Here is a 21,532-nt window from a genome sequence, read left to right on the forward strand (position 1 = left end):
TGCAGCACCGCTAACGGGGTTTCCTCATTCGATGCTCCACTCCACACCAACCCAGTCGTGTTGTTAATTCAATTTGCTCCTAATCTAATGAGTGAGTGGCATTGTGTTCAGCCCCTGGCCGGTGACATCGCTTTGGGTCTGTGTGCAGTTTACAAAGGATTTGTACAGCCGCTGGCCAGCAGACTGCATGGAGGGAGAATAGAAACTAAAGTTTATTTGCCTATTTTTTTTTTCAGATGCAATGGGTTTATTTAGGGGTTTTTTTTTGCATGAAATCTAGTGGACTTTGCTGGCTGTGAGAAGGTCGGAGATTGAATCGTGGAATTTTGCAGCTGGCCGTTAATTTGGGAGAGGAAGAGGTTTCAACATCTGGGGAAATGAGCAGACACTGAGAAAACAGCAGCCGGGGACAGCATCGCCTTTCCAGCCCGGAGACCTGTTGGATTTTTACTGGCGTTGGACATGTTGCTCATGATTGTGCTAACGCTTTATTTACCTGGAGGGGACTCGGTGCCAGTGTCCAGAGAAGAAATAAACAGTGGAATTGTAAGTATCGCTTTACAAAGGTGGGGAAAAGACGGGATACAGGTTAGCAAACAAAAAACATCCGCTTACAGTTGCGCTTTGACAATGTACGAGTGGGATTATTACCGAGAGACATCTGCTCAGTCAGATGTTTTCCACAACCCTTTGTGGTTTCATGCGTTTTCTGATGCAGAAATAACTGGTGAAAATACAACAATGCAATGCCCAATCCTCAATAGAGAGGCTGAATGGAAAGGGATTTTAAAACAAACTTAATTGAGATTTGTCAGATCCAGGCAGGCTGTATCCGATCTGATTCACTGCAAACCCCCCTCCCCTCCTTCCCCCCGCTTTATTGAAAATGCAACATGCACCGATTTGCTGTGCCAACTTTTAGATTTATAGATATATAACTCAGGCTCCTGGATTAAATTGACTCGGTGTATTTACTGCGGGAGGGTCAATGCGAACAGCTGCTGTCAAATCTCTCTGCTGAAAGCGGCATGTTTCAGGGACTCAAACCTCCCCCCTTGCCCCACTGCCCTGTTCTGTGTCTGTGCTGAGAATCTGCAGTTACCCCGGGAGCTGGAATGAAGTGTTCCTTTTCTGGAGAGCTGGCAGGTTGGCAACACAAACACACACACACACACACACCGAGGTAGCAATAAACTGGGCTTCTCGCCATCTAATCACTCAGTGCCTTTTGAAGATGCAGGGGTGATGGGGAGTTGGGAAGGAAGATCTGCTCCAAGTGACAGCTTGGGGCGTGCTATTAGTTAATTCTCCCCACCCCAGTATTTGCATGAATTGGAATATTTCTGGTACCTATTTGGAAAACCATAATTTGAAAATGCAACCTCTGTTTTTAAAAAGAAAGCACTTGAGCCTTTTTCAAAAACCACAACTAAAAAAGAGTTCTGAAAATACAAGGGCATCCAAAGAGAGTGTGAAACACCTTCTAAATGACAAGCCCACCCACCCAAGCTACTCTTCATCATTTGGGACAGAACATCCCTCCATATAAACAAACCTCCTTCATTATTGTTTTATTTTTCTGACCCATTTTGAAAGATGCTTTCTTTAAAGCTGAAGGTATTAGTGTGTGTAAAAGTGGTCCAAATGTTAGCAGCAGCTGGTGACAAGAATAAGAAGGACCTTAAAAACACGAACAGTTATAAGGAAACATCTGTAACTGGCACAAATAACTGCTGTCTGTCATCATGTTTATTAAAAATGAATATATCTGATATCTCTTTCCACAGAAGCGTAATTATTTTTAATCAATCCAAGAAGATTGTTGGAGGGCTCCCCCTGATGGCTCCTTGTCTAATGGTAATAGTGGACTTCACCTGAACAGCACAGACCCCCTACACCCCCCACTCCTGCCCTCCCCAGAGTCTGTGAATTGCAGTGAGGTTGTTACACTGGCCAGTACGTCACCAGCGATGGAACATTTGGCCGTCCCTCGTCAAACAGCCAGCTGACACTTATTGTTGTGACATACAGGGGGCTCCTAGTATCCATGAAACTGCAGCCTAGTGAATTGGTGTCTTTGAGATGGAGGGAGGGAAGGTTAGAAAACTTAAGGGAGAATGGATTATACATATATAGTATATAGTCTTTATGGGCTATACATATGTAATATAGACTTTATAAATAAAACCCCTTCAGAATTTAGGAAGCTCGTTGCTATTCATTGAGTTTCTCGGTGACTTGCTCTTAGAGTTCAGCTTCTTAGTTCCAATAAAATGTGCATTCGCTTTTATTTGGACTTTGATCACCTACAAATATAGACAGAATATTTAATGTATTAGATGTAGTGTTAAATCTTTTTGGAAGTTGCCGCAATGACTGGGTGTGTAGGTGATCAATCCATGAGTTTGTCATGCTTCAGAATGTCAGGGCTTCCATTTTCAATTTAGCCTGATCCATTTTGGAAATGAGACAGCAGTTAAATTACCATAAGCTGTGTCCCAATGAGTCTTTCTTCTGAGTCGGGAGGTTATGAGTCCAGGCCCCACTCCAGAAACTTGAACACATAATCGAGGCTGGCACTCCCAGTGTAATACTGAGGGAGTGCTGCACTGTCAGAGATGACACATATTGAATAGACATTAAACCGAGGCCCTGTCTGCCCTCTCAGGTGGATATGAAAGATCCCATGGCGACTATATGAAAAAGAGTGGGGGAGTTCTCTCTGGTGTCCAAGCAAATATTTGTCCCTCAAGCAGCATATCTTTTTAAAAAATCAGATTATCCAGGCATTTCTCTCATTGGTGTTTATGGGATCTTGCTGTTCACAATTTGGCTGCTGCATTTTCTACAACAGTGACTACAGTAAAAGTGCATCATTGGTTGTAAGGGGTTTGGCACATCCTGCGTTTGTGAATGGTGCTGTATAAATACAAATTCTTTCCTTCCCTAATTTAAATAGGTAACATCAAAACTTATTTTAACTTATAAAGTCGTGCGTTTCAAACCATAACTGTCTCTTCTACTGATTTACTGCTTCTTCAAACCCTCAATGCTGTTGTACCATCCCCTGTGGCTCACTGCCCCCATGTACTGCATGTAAACTGTACATTTTGGGAAAATGCACTCTCAGGTTTATTAACTGCGAAAATTATGCTTCAATAGCACCTCCCAGTGGCAACAGAGAAATAACAGCAAACCACTTGCATATTTTTACAATGCTGTTCTGAGACAGTGTTCTTTAGATGTGGCAGTGTGGTAATATTGGTTAAATGGACCTTTCACATGCACCTAAACAGGTAGATGGGCTGTGGTTTGACGTCTCATCTGAAAACAGTATCTCCAACAGTGCACTCAGTACTGCACTGGGAGGATCAGGTTAGAGTATGCCCTCAATTCTCTGGAGTGAATCTTGAACACAGACCCAGAGGTGAGTCCTTCCCAGTGAGCCAAGCTGACAGAAATAAGTGATTTGCGCTAAAAGAAAAGCTTAATGAATTTCCCTTTCTTGCAAATACTTTAATACATCAGCTTGCTCTTCAATACAATAAAGAATAAAATGATTAAGCTTGCTGCTTTCGAGACCTAAACATAAATCTGCCATCGACGGGGTAAAGCAGGGCAGAGGAGTAAATAATTGTATTATTGTGTTCTGAAGCCAGTCCCTGATGCAAGATCCAAAGTTGGAAGTCTAACGTTACTACGTTACATGACACTGGTGATAAAGACTATTCTTACCAGTGTTTCTTGATGTTACTTTAATCTTAAGAGTGATTTTGTACTTAATGTCACCCAGAGATTTAGTTCATAAGTACTACAGACATCTGGCTCAATCAACAGGGCAGACTGTTGTGTTCCATTTCTGTAACTGTGCAGCACTCCTCTTCCTTCCAAAAGCTCACTGGAGTTTGTGAGGAACTTTGAACACATATTGCTGTGCTTCATATTGAAGTTTTTTTTTCTGACTGCGCTCCACTCGATCAATAATTGTGAATGATGTGCAAGGGAGATTTGGAAAATTGAACAGCATTTTCAAACTGCAGAAATATGATCTCAATCTAATTAATTAGGAAACCTGAACTGCGCAAACTAGTACTGCAGCCCCAACTTCACCCTCACTCCTGTCGAGTTCCGAAAAGGATGGTTTGTATCCCTGCTTTCTATTACAACACATGGATTATGCTGCTGCTAAACCTTAAGCAGCTTCTGAGCAGACAAATGCAAAGCCAGTGCAAAACTCTGTAGACCCTTGCAAACAGCTGGATCTCAACTATTTTGAAGGAGATTGTGAGAAAAACCCCTGGATCTGTGAATCACTGCAGCCTTTAAACAAAGTGTTACACCTATGATTGTATCCAAATATAGAAGTATTGTTTCATGAGCATAAACAGGATGGTTTTCAATCCTGGAGAGAATTGTTCATTGCTCAACAAGGACACGTTCCTGCCACTGGTATCTTTTCATTAAAATTTTGTCTCATTCCTTCCCTCAATCCATCTATCCATCACCGTCTTCAGTAGGAGAGCTTGATGCTACAGCCTACAGACCTCCATCTATGCTGATCCTTAGTTGATCCCCGTGGGCTGGACAGCGATTGGTTTCCTCTCTCTCATCCTCCTTGACCGAGTATATTGAAAGGTTGGCCTTTCTTCATTTTAAAGTAAGGTTACGCCTTGTCCACACCTCAGGTGATCAGACTGCTTTGTCTTGGCTGATTTATCGAAAAAAGGTGAGCAAAGTTCCCGAGGAATTTCCCAGAGGTTTTCCTTGATTAATCGTAGTTTTTACTCTCTTACCTCTTCCTGGGAGGTGGATGGCAGTGTGCCAGTTTACACCATTTGACTAGATTGAGAGGTGCTTACTGGTCCAGTTGTCAGCTGTGGCTCAGTCTCCCGCCTCTGAGTCGGAAGGTCATGGCTTAAGTCCCACTCCAGAGATTTCAGCACACAATCCAGGCTGACATTCCCTGTGAGGGAGTGCTGTATTGTTGGAGGTGCCACCTTTCAGATGTGATGTTAAACTGAGACCCTCTCAGATAGGTGTAAACGATCCCATGGCACTATTCAGGGCAGTTCTCCCTGGTGTCCTGGCCAATATTTATCCATGAACTGGCATTACTTTAAAAAAAAGGAACATCTGGCCATTGTCACATTGCTGTTTGTGGGAGCTTGCTGTGTGCAAATCTGCTGTGTTTGCTACATTAGAACAGTGACTACACCTCAAAGGCACTTCATTGGCTGTGAAGCACTTTGAGATGTCCTGAGGTTGTGAAAGGTGCTATATAAATGCAAGTCTTTCTTCTGGTCATATCTCACTCTATCTGTTACGGCTTTTTCTCCTCTTCAAAATTGTCGCATTCTCTTTATCTGTAAGTTTGTTGACGCTTCTTCATTTACTCTGCAGTTCCTGCTTAATATCAGTTGGCAATGCAACAGATAATCTTACTTTTTTTAGTATGTTTCTAACTCATCACAAGACCATAATCTCTCAGCACGAGGGATTAAAGGACATCGCTTATTAATCTTCCAATCTCTCTTTTAATCTGTAATCACATCTGACTGATTAGAGCCAGTATTTTCACTTCAAACAGACCCGGAAAGTGTTGCAGTTTAATGTGTGTGCATGTGTGTGTTGCTGTTGCCATCTGTATAACTTCCTCCAGCCCTACAACCCTCCAAGATTTCTGTGCACCCCTGATCCTGGCCTGTTGTGCATCACTGATTTCCTTCGCTCCACCATTGGCGGCTGTGCTTTCTGTTGCCTGGGCCCTAAGCTCTGGAATTCCCTCCCTAAACCTCTCCGCCTCTCTACCTCTCTCTCCTCCTTTAAGATGCTCCTTAAAACATTTGACCAAGCTTTTGGTCACCTGTTGTAACATCGTCTTATGTAGCTCAGTGTCAAATTTTTGTTGACACTCCTGTGAAGTACCTTGGGATGCTTTGCTATATTTAAGGCACTATATAAATGAAAGTTGTTGTTGCCATTGGTGTATTCAAGATAAACAATTTCTTTCACAGTGAGGTGTGGGGGAGGAGATTCTTCCCACTTTTATAGCTAGTTGTTGATTGGTTTGCACATGAATCACACTATTCCCATGATGGACTTACAAAAATAGAATGAATGCAATGTCTCACTCAGCAGCCCCTGGTCCCTGTTGAATGGACTGGGTAATGTGAGACTTGGATGGTGATTTATTGGACTATCTGTGTAATAGATGCAATCAAACAGCTTGGGTGTGAAGTGCTGTCTTAAATGTCTGAGACCTAGATAAACCAACTCTGCCCTTTGACAATCATTCAGTTACTTGATTTTTTTTCCTCCCCTGAAAGGTTAATTTCGTTTTGCTTCAGGTCCCAACCTATTTCCCCAGTCATCTGTTAGCACACAGAGAAGATGCATGAGCGTGGCTCAGGATTGGCTTACCCTGAGGATTCATGTATATAGTGTAGAAAATGGATAATAGGTGTTCTTCACTATGGGGAATGCCCAGTCACATTGACTTACTGTGTGGGGAAATATTCACTTCTGTTTAACACCGCAACAACAACAACTTGAATTTAGATAGTGCCTTCAGCACGGTAGGTGAGAGGCTAGAAACTGTGGAGGAGCAAAGGGATTTAGGTGCAAAAATCAATCAAAACGGCTGATGGAATGTTGACCTTTACCTTACGGAGCCCGGAATGCAAAGGGGACTAAGTTATGCTTCAGCTGCACGGAGCCTTGGTCAGACCCCATCTGGTGTTCAGTTCTGGGCACCACATCTCAGGAAGGAGATATTGGCCTTGGAGTGGGTGCAGTGCAGATTCACCAGAATGATACTGGGGTTTAGAGGGTTAAATTCTGAGGACTGGTTGCATTGAGTTGTATTCTCTTCAGTTTAGAAGATTGAGGATGTGTTCTGATCAAAGTGTTCCATTACCCTGCTGAATCTTTGTTGGTTAAAGGTATCAAGGAACATGGAGCCACTGTGGGTAAATGGAGGTACAGATCAGCCATAATCTAATTGAATGATAGAACAGGCTTGAAGGGCTGAATGGCCTCCTACTGTTCCAATGTCCCATGGGGCTTCAGTCCTCTAATTTCCTGTTCTATGATTTGCTTTAGAAAATGTTTCGTTTCTCCTTCCTCCAAAGTCATTCATTTTGAGTTTCCCACACATCTTGTCATTCCTGTCTCTCCTGCCACCCCCTCAGTTGTCTAACTGGAGGGCACTGAGCCAGGCTGTGTTACAGTTTTATAAGTCTGGTACCACATTCATCATTTGTGATCATATCACTGCACACTTTGCAACACGAGTCACTAGATAGCTTATGAGCCAGATTGTGACTTACTCTGTTAACTGTCGCAGGCCTACTCCGATAGGCCGAGATCTGTTAACAGTGCAAAATATTGACAAAATCTGAGACATTTTCAGATTGACACAGCTCAGGTGGTGCTTTTGAAGACTTAAATGTTTTCTAACAGACTATTGAGAAGAATTAAACCATCATATTTGTCCTCTTTGATGGTCTCTGTTCCCAATTTAATATTGACTGAATCTTTTGTGAATTGAGCTCCTTTCTACTGATAACTCGACTGTGACCATTCTGAACATTCAGCTTCAGGCTGGGGCTGTAATCTGACCTTCACCTATCCATTAGCTGAAACCATCTTTAATGGCTCTAATATTCTTAAACCTAATTAACCACTTAACTTTAACAAGTATGCTAATTGGTTGAATTACAAATTTTGAATTAATTTCTCCCCTGCCCCGATTCTTCATGAACTAATTAACCAATTGCTCTGCCTAACCACATCCTGTGGCCAGGCTACTGTTCAGCTGTGTAAAGGGAGCGAGAGGTCAGTATGTGTCTAGATGTCAGCTGTGGTTCAGTGGGTAGCATGTCTAATTTCTAAGGCAAGAGGTTGTGGGTTCACAGTTCCAATCAGAGTCAAGACCTCATACATCTAGACTGATATTCCCATTGTCGGCGTGCTGCACTGTTGGAGATGAGATCATGAAGTGAGGTTACCCTCGCCCTCTCAGGTGGTTGTAAAAGATCCCATGCAGCTATTTGAAGAAGAGCAGGGGTGTTCTTCCCCTATGTCCTAGCCAATATCTATCTCTCATTCAATGTCACTAAACCAGATTATCTGGCCGCTATCAAATTGCTGTTTGTGGGAGCTTGCTGTGCACAAATTGGCTGTCATGTTTTCCCACATTTCAACAGCAACTAGACTTCAAAACATACTTTGTTGGCTGTAAAATGCTTCAGGATGTCCTGAGGTTGTGGAAGGCATTATAGAAATTCAAGTCTTTCATCTGGGGAGACCAAACATAGATTGGGTGACCACTTTGTGGAACACCTCCATTCAGTCCACAAGCATGACCCCGAGCTTCTGGTTGCTTGCATTTTAATTCACCACCCTGCTCTCACGCCCACATTTGTGTCCTCGGCCTGCCGCAGCATTACAGTGAAGCTCAACGCAAGCTTGAGGAACAGCATCTCATCTTCTGATTAGGCACTATACAACCCTCTGGACTCAACATTGAGTTCAACAACTTCAGAGCATGACTGCCATTTTGATGGGGTTTTTTAACCATGTGCCTGTCTTAAACTTGTTTTACACGTTTTTGCTTTTGGACAGAGCCGTTCATTATTCTGCCATTAACACTCTGGTGAAATGTTTTGTCTTTTACAACAACTGTTAGCACTCCCTTTGCCTTTTGTTCCATTACAACTTTGTCATTTAATTTCTCCCACCCTCTGCCCTATCACACATCTTCCCTTTTGTTCTCCCCCCCCCACCCCCCACCACCACGTCACGCCTATGACATTTCTAATCTTGGCCAGTTCTGATGAAGGGTCACAGACCTGAAAGGTTAACTCTGTTTCTCTCTCCACAGATGCTGCCAGACCTGCTGAGTATTTCCAGCACTTTCTGTTTTATTTCAGATTTCCAACATCCTCAGTATTTTTCTTGACTATCAGTAGATGTTTGTTGGGTAAGGAGGGTATTGAGGGATATGGGGCTAAGGTGGGTAAATGGAGTTGAGGTGCGGATCAGCCATGATCTCATTGCATGGCAGTACAGATTTGAAGGGTTGAATGGCCTCCTGCTGTTGCAGTGTTCCTGGAATTCACCAGGCTCTTGAAATTTATCTTGTTGAGTTTGTCCCTTCAGTGTTAGACTGGCCAGTATTGAGTCTTTGTTTGGCCAGATATCAGCTTCTTTGTTATCTGTTAATCAAGTTCTCAATTATTGTCTCTATCCCTGAATAAGTGTGTCTTAATTGGTTGAAATGAAAGAAAAATTGATTGGAAAAAGAGCTTCTCTCAGAACTTTTAATGGGCATAGAGTCTAGGTTTCACATAAAAGCCTTGGGAAAACTGATTGTATTGCTCTTAGAACAGCATCAATCTGTCAAAGGAAACCTTTTTAAATTGGTACTTCCGTGCGTTATTACATACTAAGCTTCAAATAAAAGGAATTGTATTGTAAGAAAATAAGGCATCAAATCTCTGAGTACACTATAAATTTGCATTCATATCAATGGCCAGGCATTATATTCAGGGCAGATTTGGATTATAGAACTCAGTCTTGACTAGCTGCGTGTTCTGAATTTTCAAGGTTTTGGATGCTAACGTTAATGTTGATTTTTCCAGCATTCATGAGTCCCATCGCTGTGCTTTACTGCTAACCCATTCAGTTCCTCTCCTGCTATAGGAACATGGGAACAGGAGATGGGTTGACGACATTTTGCTTCTTGAAGCTGTTCTGCTGTTCAGTTAGATCATGGATGATCTGTACCTCATCTTCATTTATCCACATTGTCCATGATGCCTGACCCAACAAGAATGTATCTGTCTTGAACATTTCCATTGCCCCTCAGTACCCACAGACTCTTGTGAGAGCTGATAACCATTACGCCTTCCTCTTTAATGATGCTTTTGCCTGCCCACAGCTGCTACACTGCACACCTTTTGCAACTTTTCTGACTGTTGGGACCAACTGCATTCAAGCAATCAAGCTCACTGATCTATGGTTTCTCCGGGAACATGGATGCAATCTCCTGGCCATCTACTCGACTACCATCTTCCATAAATTTCAGCTCATCCACAACTCTGCTGCCTGTACCCTAACTCGTACCAAGTCCCGTTCCCCTATCACCCCTGTGCTCATTCACCTACACTGGCTCCCGGTCGGGCAACGCCTCGATTTTAAAATTCTCATCCTTGTTTTCAAATCCCTCCATGGCCTTGTCCCTCCCTATCTCTGTAACCTCTTCCAGTCCCCTACAACCCTCCCTATCTCTGTAATCTCCTCCAGCCCTACAACCCTCCCTATCTCTGTAATCTCCTCCAGCCCACAACCCTCCCTATCTCTTTAACCTCCTCCAGCCCTACAACCCTCCATATCTCTGTACCTCCTCCAGCCCTACAACCCTCCCTATCTCTATAATCTCCTCCAGCCCCTACACCCCTCCCTATCTCTTTAACCTCCTCCAGTCCCTACAACCCTCCCTATCTCTGTAATCTCCTCCAGCCCTACATCCCTCCCTATCTCTGTAACCTCCTCCAGCCCCTACAACCCTCCCTATCTCTGCAATCTCCTCCAGCCCCTACAACCCTCCCTATCTCTGTAATCTCTCCAGCCCCTACAACACTCCCTATCTCTGTAATCTCCTCCAGCCCCTACAACCCTCCCTATCTCTGTATCCTCCTCCAGCCCCTACAACCCTCCCTATCTCTGTAATCTCCTCCAGCCCTACAACTCTCCCTATCTCTGTAACCTCCTTCAGCCCCTACAACCCTCCCTATCTCTGTAATCTCCTCCAGCCCCTACACCCCTCCCTATCTCTTTAACCTCCTCCAGTCCCTATCACCCTCCCCATCTCTGTAATTTCCTCCAGCCCTACAACCCTCCCTATCTCTGTAACCTCCTCCAGCCCCTACAACCCTCCCTATCTCTGCAATCTCCTCCAGCCCCTACATCCCTCCCTATCTCTGTAATATCTCCAGCCCCTACAACCCTCCCTATCTCTGTAATCTCCTCCAGCCCGACAACCCTCCCTATCTCTGTAATCTCCCCCAGCCCCACAACCCTCCCTATCTCTGTAATCTCCTCCAGCCCTACAACCCTCCCTATCTCTGTACCTCCTCCAGCCCCTACAACCCTCCCTATCTCTGCAATCTCCTCCAGCCCCTACACCCCTCCCTATCTCTTTAACCTCCTCCAGTCCCTACAACCCTCCCTATCTCTGTAATCTCCTCCAGCCCCTACAACCCTCCCTATCTCTGCAATCTCCTCCAGTCCCTACAACCCTCCCTATCTCTGCAATCTCCTCCAGCCCTACAACCCTCCCTATCTCTGTAATCTCCTCCAGCCCTACAACCCTCTGAGATCTCTGTGCTCCTTCAATTCTGGCCTCTTGTGCATCCCTGATTTTAATCACTCCACCATTGGCAGCCATGCCTTCAGCTACCTGGACCCTAAGCTCTGGAATTCCCTCCCTAAACCTCTCCGACTGTTTACCTCTCTCCTCCTTCAATATTGTCTTTCAAACCTACCTCTTTGGCCAGGCTTTTGGTCACTAGTCCCAATATCGCGATGTGGCTTTGATGTCAAATGCTGCCAGATAACACTTCTGTGAGGCACCTTGGGATGTTTCATTGCATTAAAGGCGCTAAATAAATGCAAATTGTTGCAGTTGTAGTAGTTGTTCAATCCATTAGACACTGGTTTAAAAATCGCAGAACATCATGAAATAAAAATCGAATCTTGCCTCCTTCAGTCAACAGTGACCCTAGCCCATGACCTATTGTATGTGTGTGTTAGTTTAGTTTGATTGTGTCTGAGTGAGAAGTTTGTGGGGTTTGAGTCATACTGTGATCTTGGGTGCATAATCAAGGCTGACACTTCAGTGTGTGACTGGGATAGGATTGCCAATGCGCTTTAAAGTAATCCTGGAAGATTCATCACATGACCTCCTGCCTTCAGCCTCCCTGCCCAGTCAAATCACTTTCTTTTGCCATCTCCACATTCATAGCCCTATGATTTTTGTCCCTGTTGTTGGTAACAACAGTGACCTGAAAATTAATCTGTAGTTCCTGGAGACTCTGGATCAAACCTGAGGGTGAACTGAGGGAGTGAGGGAGTGCTGCACTGCCAAAGATGCTGTTTCTCAGAGGAGATATTAAGCTGAGACCCCATCAGCCCTCTCAGGTGGACATTAATAATCCCACTATTCAAAGAATTATGCAGCACAGAAGGAGGCCATTTGCTCCCTGTGTCTGTGCTGGCTCTTTGAAAGAGCTATCCAATTAGACCAACAGCTCAGCTCTTTCCCCAGAGCTCTTCCTTTTCAAGAAGAGCTCCCCTTGTGTCCTGATCAATACTGATCCCTCAACCAACACCCCAGAAATCTAATCCTTCCTTCTTCTCAGGCAGTCCCTCGGGAACGAGGATGACTTTCTTCCACTCCAGGGTTGTGGGTCCTTAGGTGACTGAATATCCAATTCTGGATCCTCACACTCTGCCACAGGTGGTGTTTGGTGAGGCAAGTGAATGGGATGCTTGAAATTCCGAACGCTCCTTCCACTGTTTGCACTTGGTCGCTGCGTGGGCATGTCGGCGTTGTTCGAACTGGCTGGCACCTTCGCGGATGTTTCTTCTCCATTTTGGGAAGTCTCGGGCAAGAGATTCCCACGAATCGGTGGAGATGTCACATTTTTTCAGGGAGGCTTTAAGGACATTCTTGGAGCATTTCCTCTGTCCTCCTGGTAGCCTCTTGCCGTGACGGAGCTCGGAGTAGAAAGCTTGTTTTGGGAGTCTTGTGCCAGGCATGCGGACGATGTCGCACACCCAAAGTAACTGACTAACCATGACCAGTGTCTCGACACTGGGGGATGTTGGCCTGACAGAGGACACTGATATTGGAGTGCCTGTCCTGCCACTGAATTTGCAGGATCTTGTGGAGGCACTGCTGATGATATTTCTCCAGGGTTTTGAGATGTCTGCTGTCCAGTGTCCATGTTTCCGACGCATACAGGAGGGCAGATAATTCTGCGGCCCTGTAGACCATGAGCTTGGTGCCAGGTTTGAGGTCTTTGTTGTTGAACACTCTTTTCCTCAGATGACCGAAGGCTGTGCTGACACACTGGAGGCGATGCTGAGTTTCATCATTGATGTCTGCCTTTGCTGAGAGGAGGCTCCCAACGTATGAGAAGTGATTCACTGGTTCGCTGTGGATCTTGATAGTCGGGGTTAGTGTTGCACTGCAGGAGCAGACTGGTAGAGGACCTTTGTCTTCTGGACATTCAGCTTAAGGCCCATTCTTTCATGCGCCTCCGTAAAAGCATCAACGAGGGTTTGAAGCTCGGCCTGTGACTATGCGCATGCACAAGCGTCATCAGCATACTGCAGCTCAATGACAGAGATTGGAGTGGCCTTGGTTCTGGACTGGAGGCGACGTAGGTTAAATAGTTTGCCGCTCAACCTGTAGAGTAGATCTACTCCGGTAGGGAACTTCATGGAGATGAGCTGGGGGGTGGAGTGTTGCAGCGAGGAAGATGAAAAAGAGCATTGGTGCGATGACACAGCCTTGCTTGACCCCAGTTTGCACTTGGATTGGGTCAGTGGCAGATCCGTTGGCAAGTATTACAGCTTGCATGTCGTCATGCAGCAGAAGGAGGATGGTGACGACTTTCTCCAGGCAGCCAAATTTGAGGAGGATGTTCCGTAATCCCTCCCGGTTGATAGAATCGAAGGCCTTGTGAGGTCAAAGAAGGTCATGTATAAAGGTTGCTGCTGCTCCCTACATTTTTCTTGGAGTTGTCTTGCTGTGAAGATCATGTCCACTGTGCCCCTTGATAGACGGAATCCACACTGTGATTCCAGTAGGAGCTCTTCAGCCACTGGAGGGAGGCAGTTGAGAAGGACTCTTGCGATGACCTTCCCTGTGGCGGACAGTAGGGATACTGATTGGTCTTGTCGCCTTTTTTGAATATGGTCATTTGCTGAGTGTCGATACCTGCTTTGCACGTACTAGCGGAAATGTTTGCCAGGTGACTGCACTTGAAGTGTAATTATTGGTCATGAGGTTCCTTGGGTTATCCTGACGATATGATAACATGCTATATAAATGCAAGCTCTTTCAATTAGTATTTTTCCCTACGAATATCCTTTGTGCTTGAAAATGTTGAAGACATTCCAACGTGTCGTTTTATTATAGCAGATCAAAAATGTGCTTATCTTTTTTTCTGTGCAGTTTCTGTTCCACAAGTCTCTCGTGATTTATTACAAAGGAGCATTAAACGTACAAACAGAACGCAGAAAGCTTTCTCAGGTCATAATTTCATACCATGCATATAGACATCCTTGAGTGTTTATTTGGCAATCTCAAGAGTGTAATCATAAATATTCATAGTAATAATAAATGAACAGTTTGACTAAACTATTGGTTCCTCTCGGGAATAAACATTTGCTGCTTTTTAAGTCTTGGGGGTGATGTTGTGAAGGATATAATCATTTAAAGCTTTGTACAGCACTGTGAAATGAACTCTTCTGTCCTTAAATCTTACTCCCAGTTCTGTATTGTGTAATTATAACTGGAGGTTTTTAGTAAGTCTTTAAAATATTTGAATTTTATAAAAGAAAGAACTTGTATTTCTAATTGCACCTTTTCTAACTTCAGGACATCCCAAAGCGCTTTACAGCTAATGAAGTACTTTTGGAGTGCAGTTACTGTTGCAATGTAGGAAACGCGGCAGCCAATTTGCACAGCAAGCTCCCACAATCAGCATTGTGACAATGACCAAATAATTTGTTAGTTGAGGGCTAAATATCTCCAGGCGCGTATCCATTGTCTCTCGAGATAAGGAGGCCCAAAAGAAAGAAGAAAGAAGAAGAAATATTGGCTCCAGGAGACTGGGGAGAGCTCCCTGCTGTTCTTTGAAATAGTGTCATGAAATTGTTTGCATCCATCTGAGAGGGCAGATAGGGCATCGGTTTACTGATTCATCTGAAAGACGGCACCTCTGACAGTGCAGCACTCCCTCAGTACTGCACTGGGAATGTCAGCCTAGATTCTTTGCTCAAGTCACTGAAGTGGAACTTGAACACACAACCTTCTAACTCAGAGGCAAGAATTTTACCTGCTCAGTCTCAGTGTGGAGAAATTAAAGAGCTGATTTTAAAAGCCCCACTAGCTCGGGAGTGGTTTGTGATGTGTTCCCATCTTCCACTATTATTACTTTCTTGAATTCAGGGAGCAGTGTCGCATTCCGATGACATTCCCATGGGTTCCTGATGATGACAACAGCAACAACTTTCATTTATATAGTGCCTTTAATGTAGTAAAATGTTCCAAGGGGCTTCACAAGTGCGACTATCAAACAAAACTTGACATTGATCCACATAAGGAGATATTGGGACAGGTGACCAAAACCTTGGTCAAAGAGGTAGATCTCAAGGAGCATCTTGAAGGAGATGAGTGAGGTAGAGAGTTGGAGAGACTTAGAGAGGGAATTTCAGAGCTTAGGGCTTCAGCAGATGAAGACACAGCTGCCAACCGTCAAATGATTAAAATCAGAGGTGTGCAAGAAGCCAGACTTGGAGGAGCAGATATCTCGGAGGGATGCAGGGCAGAAGGTGGTTCCAGAGATAGGTAACAGCCTGATCTCCACAGGCTTTGGTGGGAGTCAATGTTGGGACCTGTATGTGAGTTAAAAATCTCCCAGGCATGACTCACACTCACTGCTTTTTTAGTTCCCATATTTCCTGATTCCCGCCCCGAGTCAGAATAGGGCCTAAAGTTTTTTTTTGCACACACAGTCAGTGTTGAACACTTCAAGTGAGGTATTGCTCTGGCTGGAACAGCAGGAGATATATCCACTCAGCACTATTTATATCTGTGCCTAAACTGTCCTGAGAACAGCACCAATGTTGTTTTCATTCCTCTCTCTCTGTCTCCCCCCCCTCTCTCTCTCCCCTCTCTCTCTCTCTCTCTCTCTTTCTCTCTCACTCTCTCTCTCTCTCTCAGGCTTCCTGTCTGGTCTCGTACCCACTAGTTACTGAGTTGATACTGTTTACATTATTTTGTGCAGAACAATTATAGATGGCATTGCATAATATTTACAGCACAGGGATAGGCATTTCAGCTCAACTAGTCTATACTGGTGATGATGCTTCACACGAGCTTCCTCTCACTTCTTTCATCTTACCCCGTCAGCATATCACACTGTTCCTTTCTCCTCTTTTTTATTATCCGTTCCTAGGATGTGAACGTCCCTGGCTAGGACAGCATTTATTGCCCATCCCTAATTGCCCTTGAGAAGGTGGTGGTGAGCTGCTTTCTTGAACCACTGCAGTCCATGTGGGGTAGGTACACCCACAGTGCAGTTAGGAAGGGAGTTCCAGGATTTTGACCCAGCGACCGTGAAGGAACGGCGATATAGTTCCAAGTCAGGATGGTGTGTGGCTTGGAGGGGAACTTGCAGGTGGTGGTATTCCCATGCATCTGCTGCCCTGTCCTTCTAGGTGGAAGAGATTGTGAGTTTGAAAGGAGCCTTGGCAAGTTGCTGCAGTGCATCTTGTAGATGATACACACTGCTGCCACTGTGCACTGGTGGTGGAGGGAGTGAATGTTTAAGGTGGTGGATGGGGTGCCAGTCAAGCGGGCTGCTTTATCCTGGATGGTGTCGAGATTCTTGAGTTAAAACTGCATTCAGCCAGGTAAGTGGAGAGCATTCCGTACACTCCTGACTTCTGCCTTGTAGATGATGGAAAGGCATTGGGGAGACAGGAGGTGAGTTACTTGCAGTAGAATTCCCAGCCTCTGACCTACTCTTGTAGCCACAGTATTTATATGGCTGGTTCAGATAAGTTTCTGGTCAATGGTAACCCCCAGGATGTTGATGGAGGGGGGGAATTCAGCGATGGTAATGCCATTGAATGCCAAGGTGAGATGGTTAGATTCTCTCTTGTTTGAGATGGACATTGCCTGCCACTTGTGTGGTGCCAATGTTACTTGCCACTTACCAGCCCAAGCCTGAATATTGTCCAGGACTTGCTGCATGCAGGCACAGACTGCATCAGTGTATGAGGAGTTGTAAATGGTACTGAACATTGTGCAATCATCAGCGAACATCTCCACTTCTGACCTTATGATGGAGGGAAGGTCATTGATGAAGCACCTGAAGATGGTTGGACCTAGGACACAACCCTGAGGAACACCTGCAGCAATATCCTGGGGCTGAGATGATTGACCTCCAGTAACCACAACCATCTTCCTTTGTACTTTTTTTTTCCTTAAATGCATCGATACTATTTGTCTCACCCACTCCCTCTGATAATGAGTTTCACATTCATCAGTCCCTGGGTAAAGAAATTTCTTCTGAATTCCTTGTTGGATTTATTAGTGTCTATCTTATATTTATAGTCTCTAGTTCTGGTTTCCCCTACAAGTGAAAACAATTTATCTACATTTATTCTATCAAACCCTTTCATAATTTTAAAGACTTCTATCACGCCTCAGCCTTCTCTTAACCTTCAAATGCTTCATGTAATATGTACAAATGTCTTAGCTTTCATTTTTATCTTTTTTCTTTACTTGTATGTTCTCCTTGCTGTGTAAAATCTTGAGTGCCAGAAACATTCCTGACTCGTATCTTAAATCTAGTTCCATCGCTGGTCTGAGTACTGCATTAGCTTTACATGAACTGATTAATATTAAATACTACCTTTCATGGTTGTGGAGTTTTTGCAAACCCCTTGGCACGTTCTCAAGATTCATGGATGTCTCCACCGTCTAGCTGTGCTTTGCTCCCTGTTTGACTAATTTATTAGAGTGCTTTGAGGATGTAACAAGCAACAAGGATAAAGGAGAACCTGTAGATGTGGTGTACTTGGATTTCCAAAAGGCATTTGATAAGGTGCCACATCAAATAAGAGCTCATGGTGTAGAGGGTAGTATATTAGCATGGATAGAGGATTGGTTGGCTAACAGGAAGCAGAGAGTAGGGATAAATGGTTCATTTTCTGATTGACAAGCTGTAACAGGGATCAATGCTGGGGCTTCAACTATTTACAATCTATATCAATGACTTGGATGAAGGGACTGAATGTATGGTTACTAAATTTGCTGATGACATAAAGATAGGTAGGGGAGTAAGTTGTGAAGAGGAGATAAAGAGTCTGCAAAGGGATATAGATAGGTTAAGTGAATGGGCAAAAATTTGGCCAATGGAGTATAATGTGGGAAAATGAACTTGTCCACTTTGGCAGGAAGAATAGAAAAGCAGAATATTATTTAAATGGAGAAAGAGTGGAGAACTCTATGGTACAGAGGGATCTGGGTGTTCTGGTACATGAATCACAAAAAGTTAGTATGCAGGTACAGCAAGTGATTAAGAAGGCAAATGGAATGTTATTGTTTATTGCAAGGGGAATGGAATATAAAAGTAGGGATGTTTTGCTACAGTTGTACAGGGCATTGGTGAGACCACATCTGGGATACTGTGTACAGTTTCGGTCTCCTTACTTAAGAAAGGATATAATTGCATTAGAAGCAGTTCAGAGAAGGTTCACTCGACTGATTCCTGGGATGAAGGGGTTATCTTATGAGGAAAGGTTGGACAGGTTGGGCCTGTAACCATTGGAGTTTAGAAGAATGAGAGATGATCTTATTGAAACATATAAGATCCTGAGCAGACTTAACAGGTTGGATGTTGAAAGGATGTTTCCCTTTATGGCAGAGACTAGAACTAGACTAGAAACTAGTCTAGTTTAAAAATAAGGGGTCTCCCATTTAAGACTGAGATGAGGAGAAATGTTTTCTCTCACAGGGTTATTAGTCTGTGGAATTGTCTTCCCTAGAGAGCAGTGGAGGCAGGGGTATTGAATATTTTTAAGGCTGAGCTGGATAGATTCTTGATTGACAAGGGAGTCAAAGGTTATAGTTGAGGCCACCATCAGATCAGCCATGATCTTATCAAATGGCGAAGCAGGCTTGAGGGGTCAAATGGCCTGCTCCTAGTTCATAAGTTCGTATGTATGTTCCTACTCTACACCACAGATTTCGTCTGAAGCTAAGTACCTCTTACTTACAAATCATTTGGCCATAATTTGCTGTTAAATTAATGGCACTTGCCATTATTTATGTGTAAATGGCACAGGAACTCCAGGTCATGTAGAGACATGCAATTAAGTGCGGAAATCCAAAAGATGCTATCTGAGATGCTATCTTAGCTTTGTGAAAGCAGCATCTCGCTGTCTGGCTCCTGATTGAAACATTTTTTTTGTTAATTCACAGGATGTGAGTGTTGCTGGCAAGCCAATCCCAAATGGCCCCTGAGAAGGTTGTGAGCCGCCTTCCTGGACTGTTGCTGCCTGTTGTAGCAGTTTTGATACAATTGAGTGGCTTGCTAGGCCATTTCAGAGAGCATTTTAGAGCCAACCACATTGCTGTGGGCCTGGAGTTACAGGTAGGCCAAACTGGGTGAGGACAGTGGCTTTCCTTCCCTAAAGGACATTAGTGAACCAAATGGGTTTTTAACAACAATCTGGTAGTTTCATAGTTGCCATTACTGATACTAGATTTTTATTTCAGATTTAGTTTATTATTTGAACTCATGTCTCCAGTTCATTAGTCTAGATCTCCGGATTACTGATCCAGTAACATAACCATTTTACTACCATCTACCTAATGCTTTGAGTGTTGTGAATTTGCTGTATCTGTGTGGTAGATACAGACTAACTTAGCACAGAATGTAAAGGTTTGTCTATTTCAGTTTAAGTATCTTTTAATAATGTGTTAAGTTTTAGTGACTGTCAAGAATCCTCTTTGGTGCTGAAAATTATCTATTTAACTTTAACTAAGAGGTGGAGTGGAGCCTATTAGGGACAAGAAGGGTAATATATGCTTAGAGGCAGAGGGCAAGGCTAGAATACTTAATGAGTACTTTGTATCAGTATTTACTAAGGAAGAGGATGCTGACAAAATATTAGTAGAAGTGGGGATAGTAGAAGCAAAGGATAGGGTAAATATTGAGAAGAAGGAGCTACTGGAAAGGTTGGCTATGCTTAGAGTGGATAAGTCACCTGGTCCTGATGGCTTGCATCATAGGTTGCTAAAGGAAGTGGGGCTGGAGATAACGGAAGGGTTTGCCATAATCTTCCAATCTTCCCTGGATACAGGGGAGGTGCCAGAGGATTGGACAGTGGCAAATGTAACACCCTTATTCAAAAAAGGGTGTAAAGACAATCCTAGCAACTACAGGCCAGTTAGTTTAACGTCAGTGATGGAAAAGATTTTAGAAACAATAATCAGGGGAAATAATCAACAGGCATTTGGAGAAGTTTGAGTTAATTAAGGAGAACCAGAATGGATTTATAAAAGGCAGATCGTGCTTGACTAATTGAATTTTTGATGAAGTAATAGAGAAGGTTGATGAGGAGAATCTGGTGGATGTTGTCAACATGGATTTTAAGAAAGCCTTTGACAAAGTACCACAGGCTGGTTAACAAAATTGAAGCTCATAGGAGGGTCAGTGTCCAATTAGATAACAAAATTGCCTTAATGACAGAAAACAGCAAATCGTGGTAAATTGTTTTTCAGACTGGAGGATGGTAGTGGTGTTCCCCGAGGGTCAGTGCTAGGACCACTGCTTTTTTAATATACATAAATGACTTGGCTACTGGAATACAGAGTAATATATCAATATTTGCTGATGATACCAAACTTAGAGGAGTGGCAGATAGTGAGGATGATATGAATCGCCAGCAACAGGTCATAGATAGGCTAGCAGAATGGGCAGCGAGCTGGCAGATAGAATTTAGTAATGACAAGTTTGAGAAGATTTTGGCAAAAGGGATAGGGAGAGACTTAAAGGCACAGTTCTAAAGAGTGTGCAGGAACAGAGGGACCAAGGGGTGCATGTGAATCGATCTTTGAAGGTGTCCGGACATATTGAGTGAGTGGTTAGTAAAGCATATGGAATCTTAGGCTTCTTAAATAGCAGCCTTGAGTACAAAAGCAGGGAGATTATGCTGAACCTTTATAAAGCTCTGGTTAGGCTCCAACTAGAGTATTGCTTCCAGTTCTGGTCACTTTCAAAAGCCCTTTAGAAGCCCTTTAAAAATGGCGCTGGCCCCGGTGCGGTGACATCATCAGGGGGCGGGTGCTCCGCCCCTCCATGCTAATGAGCCGCCGGGTGTAATATTGTGGCAGCTCCGCGTGCACGTCTTGTGTGTGCACCGCGCACTTTTTCAAGCTCGCTGCCTATAATATAAACGAGAATGGTGGCGAGCTACTAAAATTCAGCCCCGTGAGTCCATTACAAGTATGGAGTCACATTCCTTCAGAATTTAACTGTTCGAGATTTCATAAATGTCAAATTTTAAACTAATTTAAAAAAAAATTCCTTACAGTCTTTTTTGCGCTTTCTCATAATCCAATCTTTCTTTCCCGTTTACACTACCCGCTTAGTCCTTGTGCTGTTAATTTTACAATCCTTCAATCCAATTAGTTACAGAGATACCCTGTTGGTGACCC

General features: G+C 43.8%; 1 protein-coding gene across 1 annotated transcript in view; it reads left to right on the forward strand.

Annotated features, from left to right (window-relative positions):
* The first annotated feature begins 261 nt into the window (after positions 1–261).
* Positions 262–21,532, forward strand: part of mmp17a (matrix metallopeptidase 17a) — an 86,029-nt gene continuing 64,758 nt past the window's right edge. Inside the window, exon 1 of the mRNA XM_068055534.1 lies at positions 262–546. Coding sequence (XP_067911635.1) covers positions 463–546 — 84 coding nt within the window. The 5' untranslated portion in view covers positions 262–462. The remainder of the gene's footprint in view (positions 547–21,532) is intronic.

Source organism: Heterodontus francisci, chromosome 23 (assembly GCF_036365525.1).
Source record: "Heterodontus francisci isolate sHetFra1 chromosome 23, sHetFra1.hap1, whole genome shotgun sequence".
Classification (NCBI taxonomy): domain Eukaryota; kingdom Metazoa; phylum Chordata; class Chondrichthyes; order Heterodontiformes; family Heterodontidae; genus Heterodontus; species Heterodontus francisci.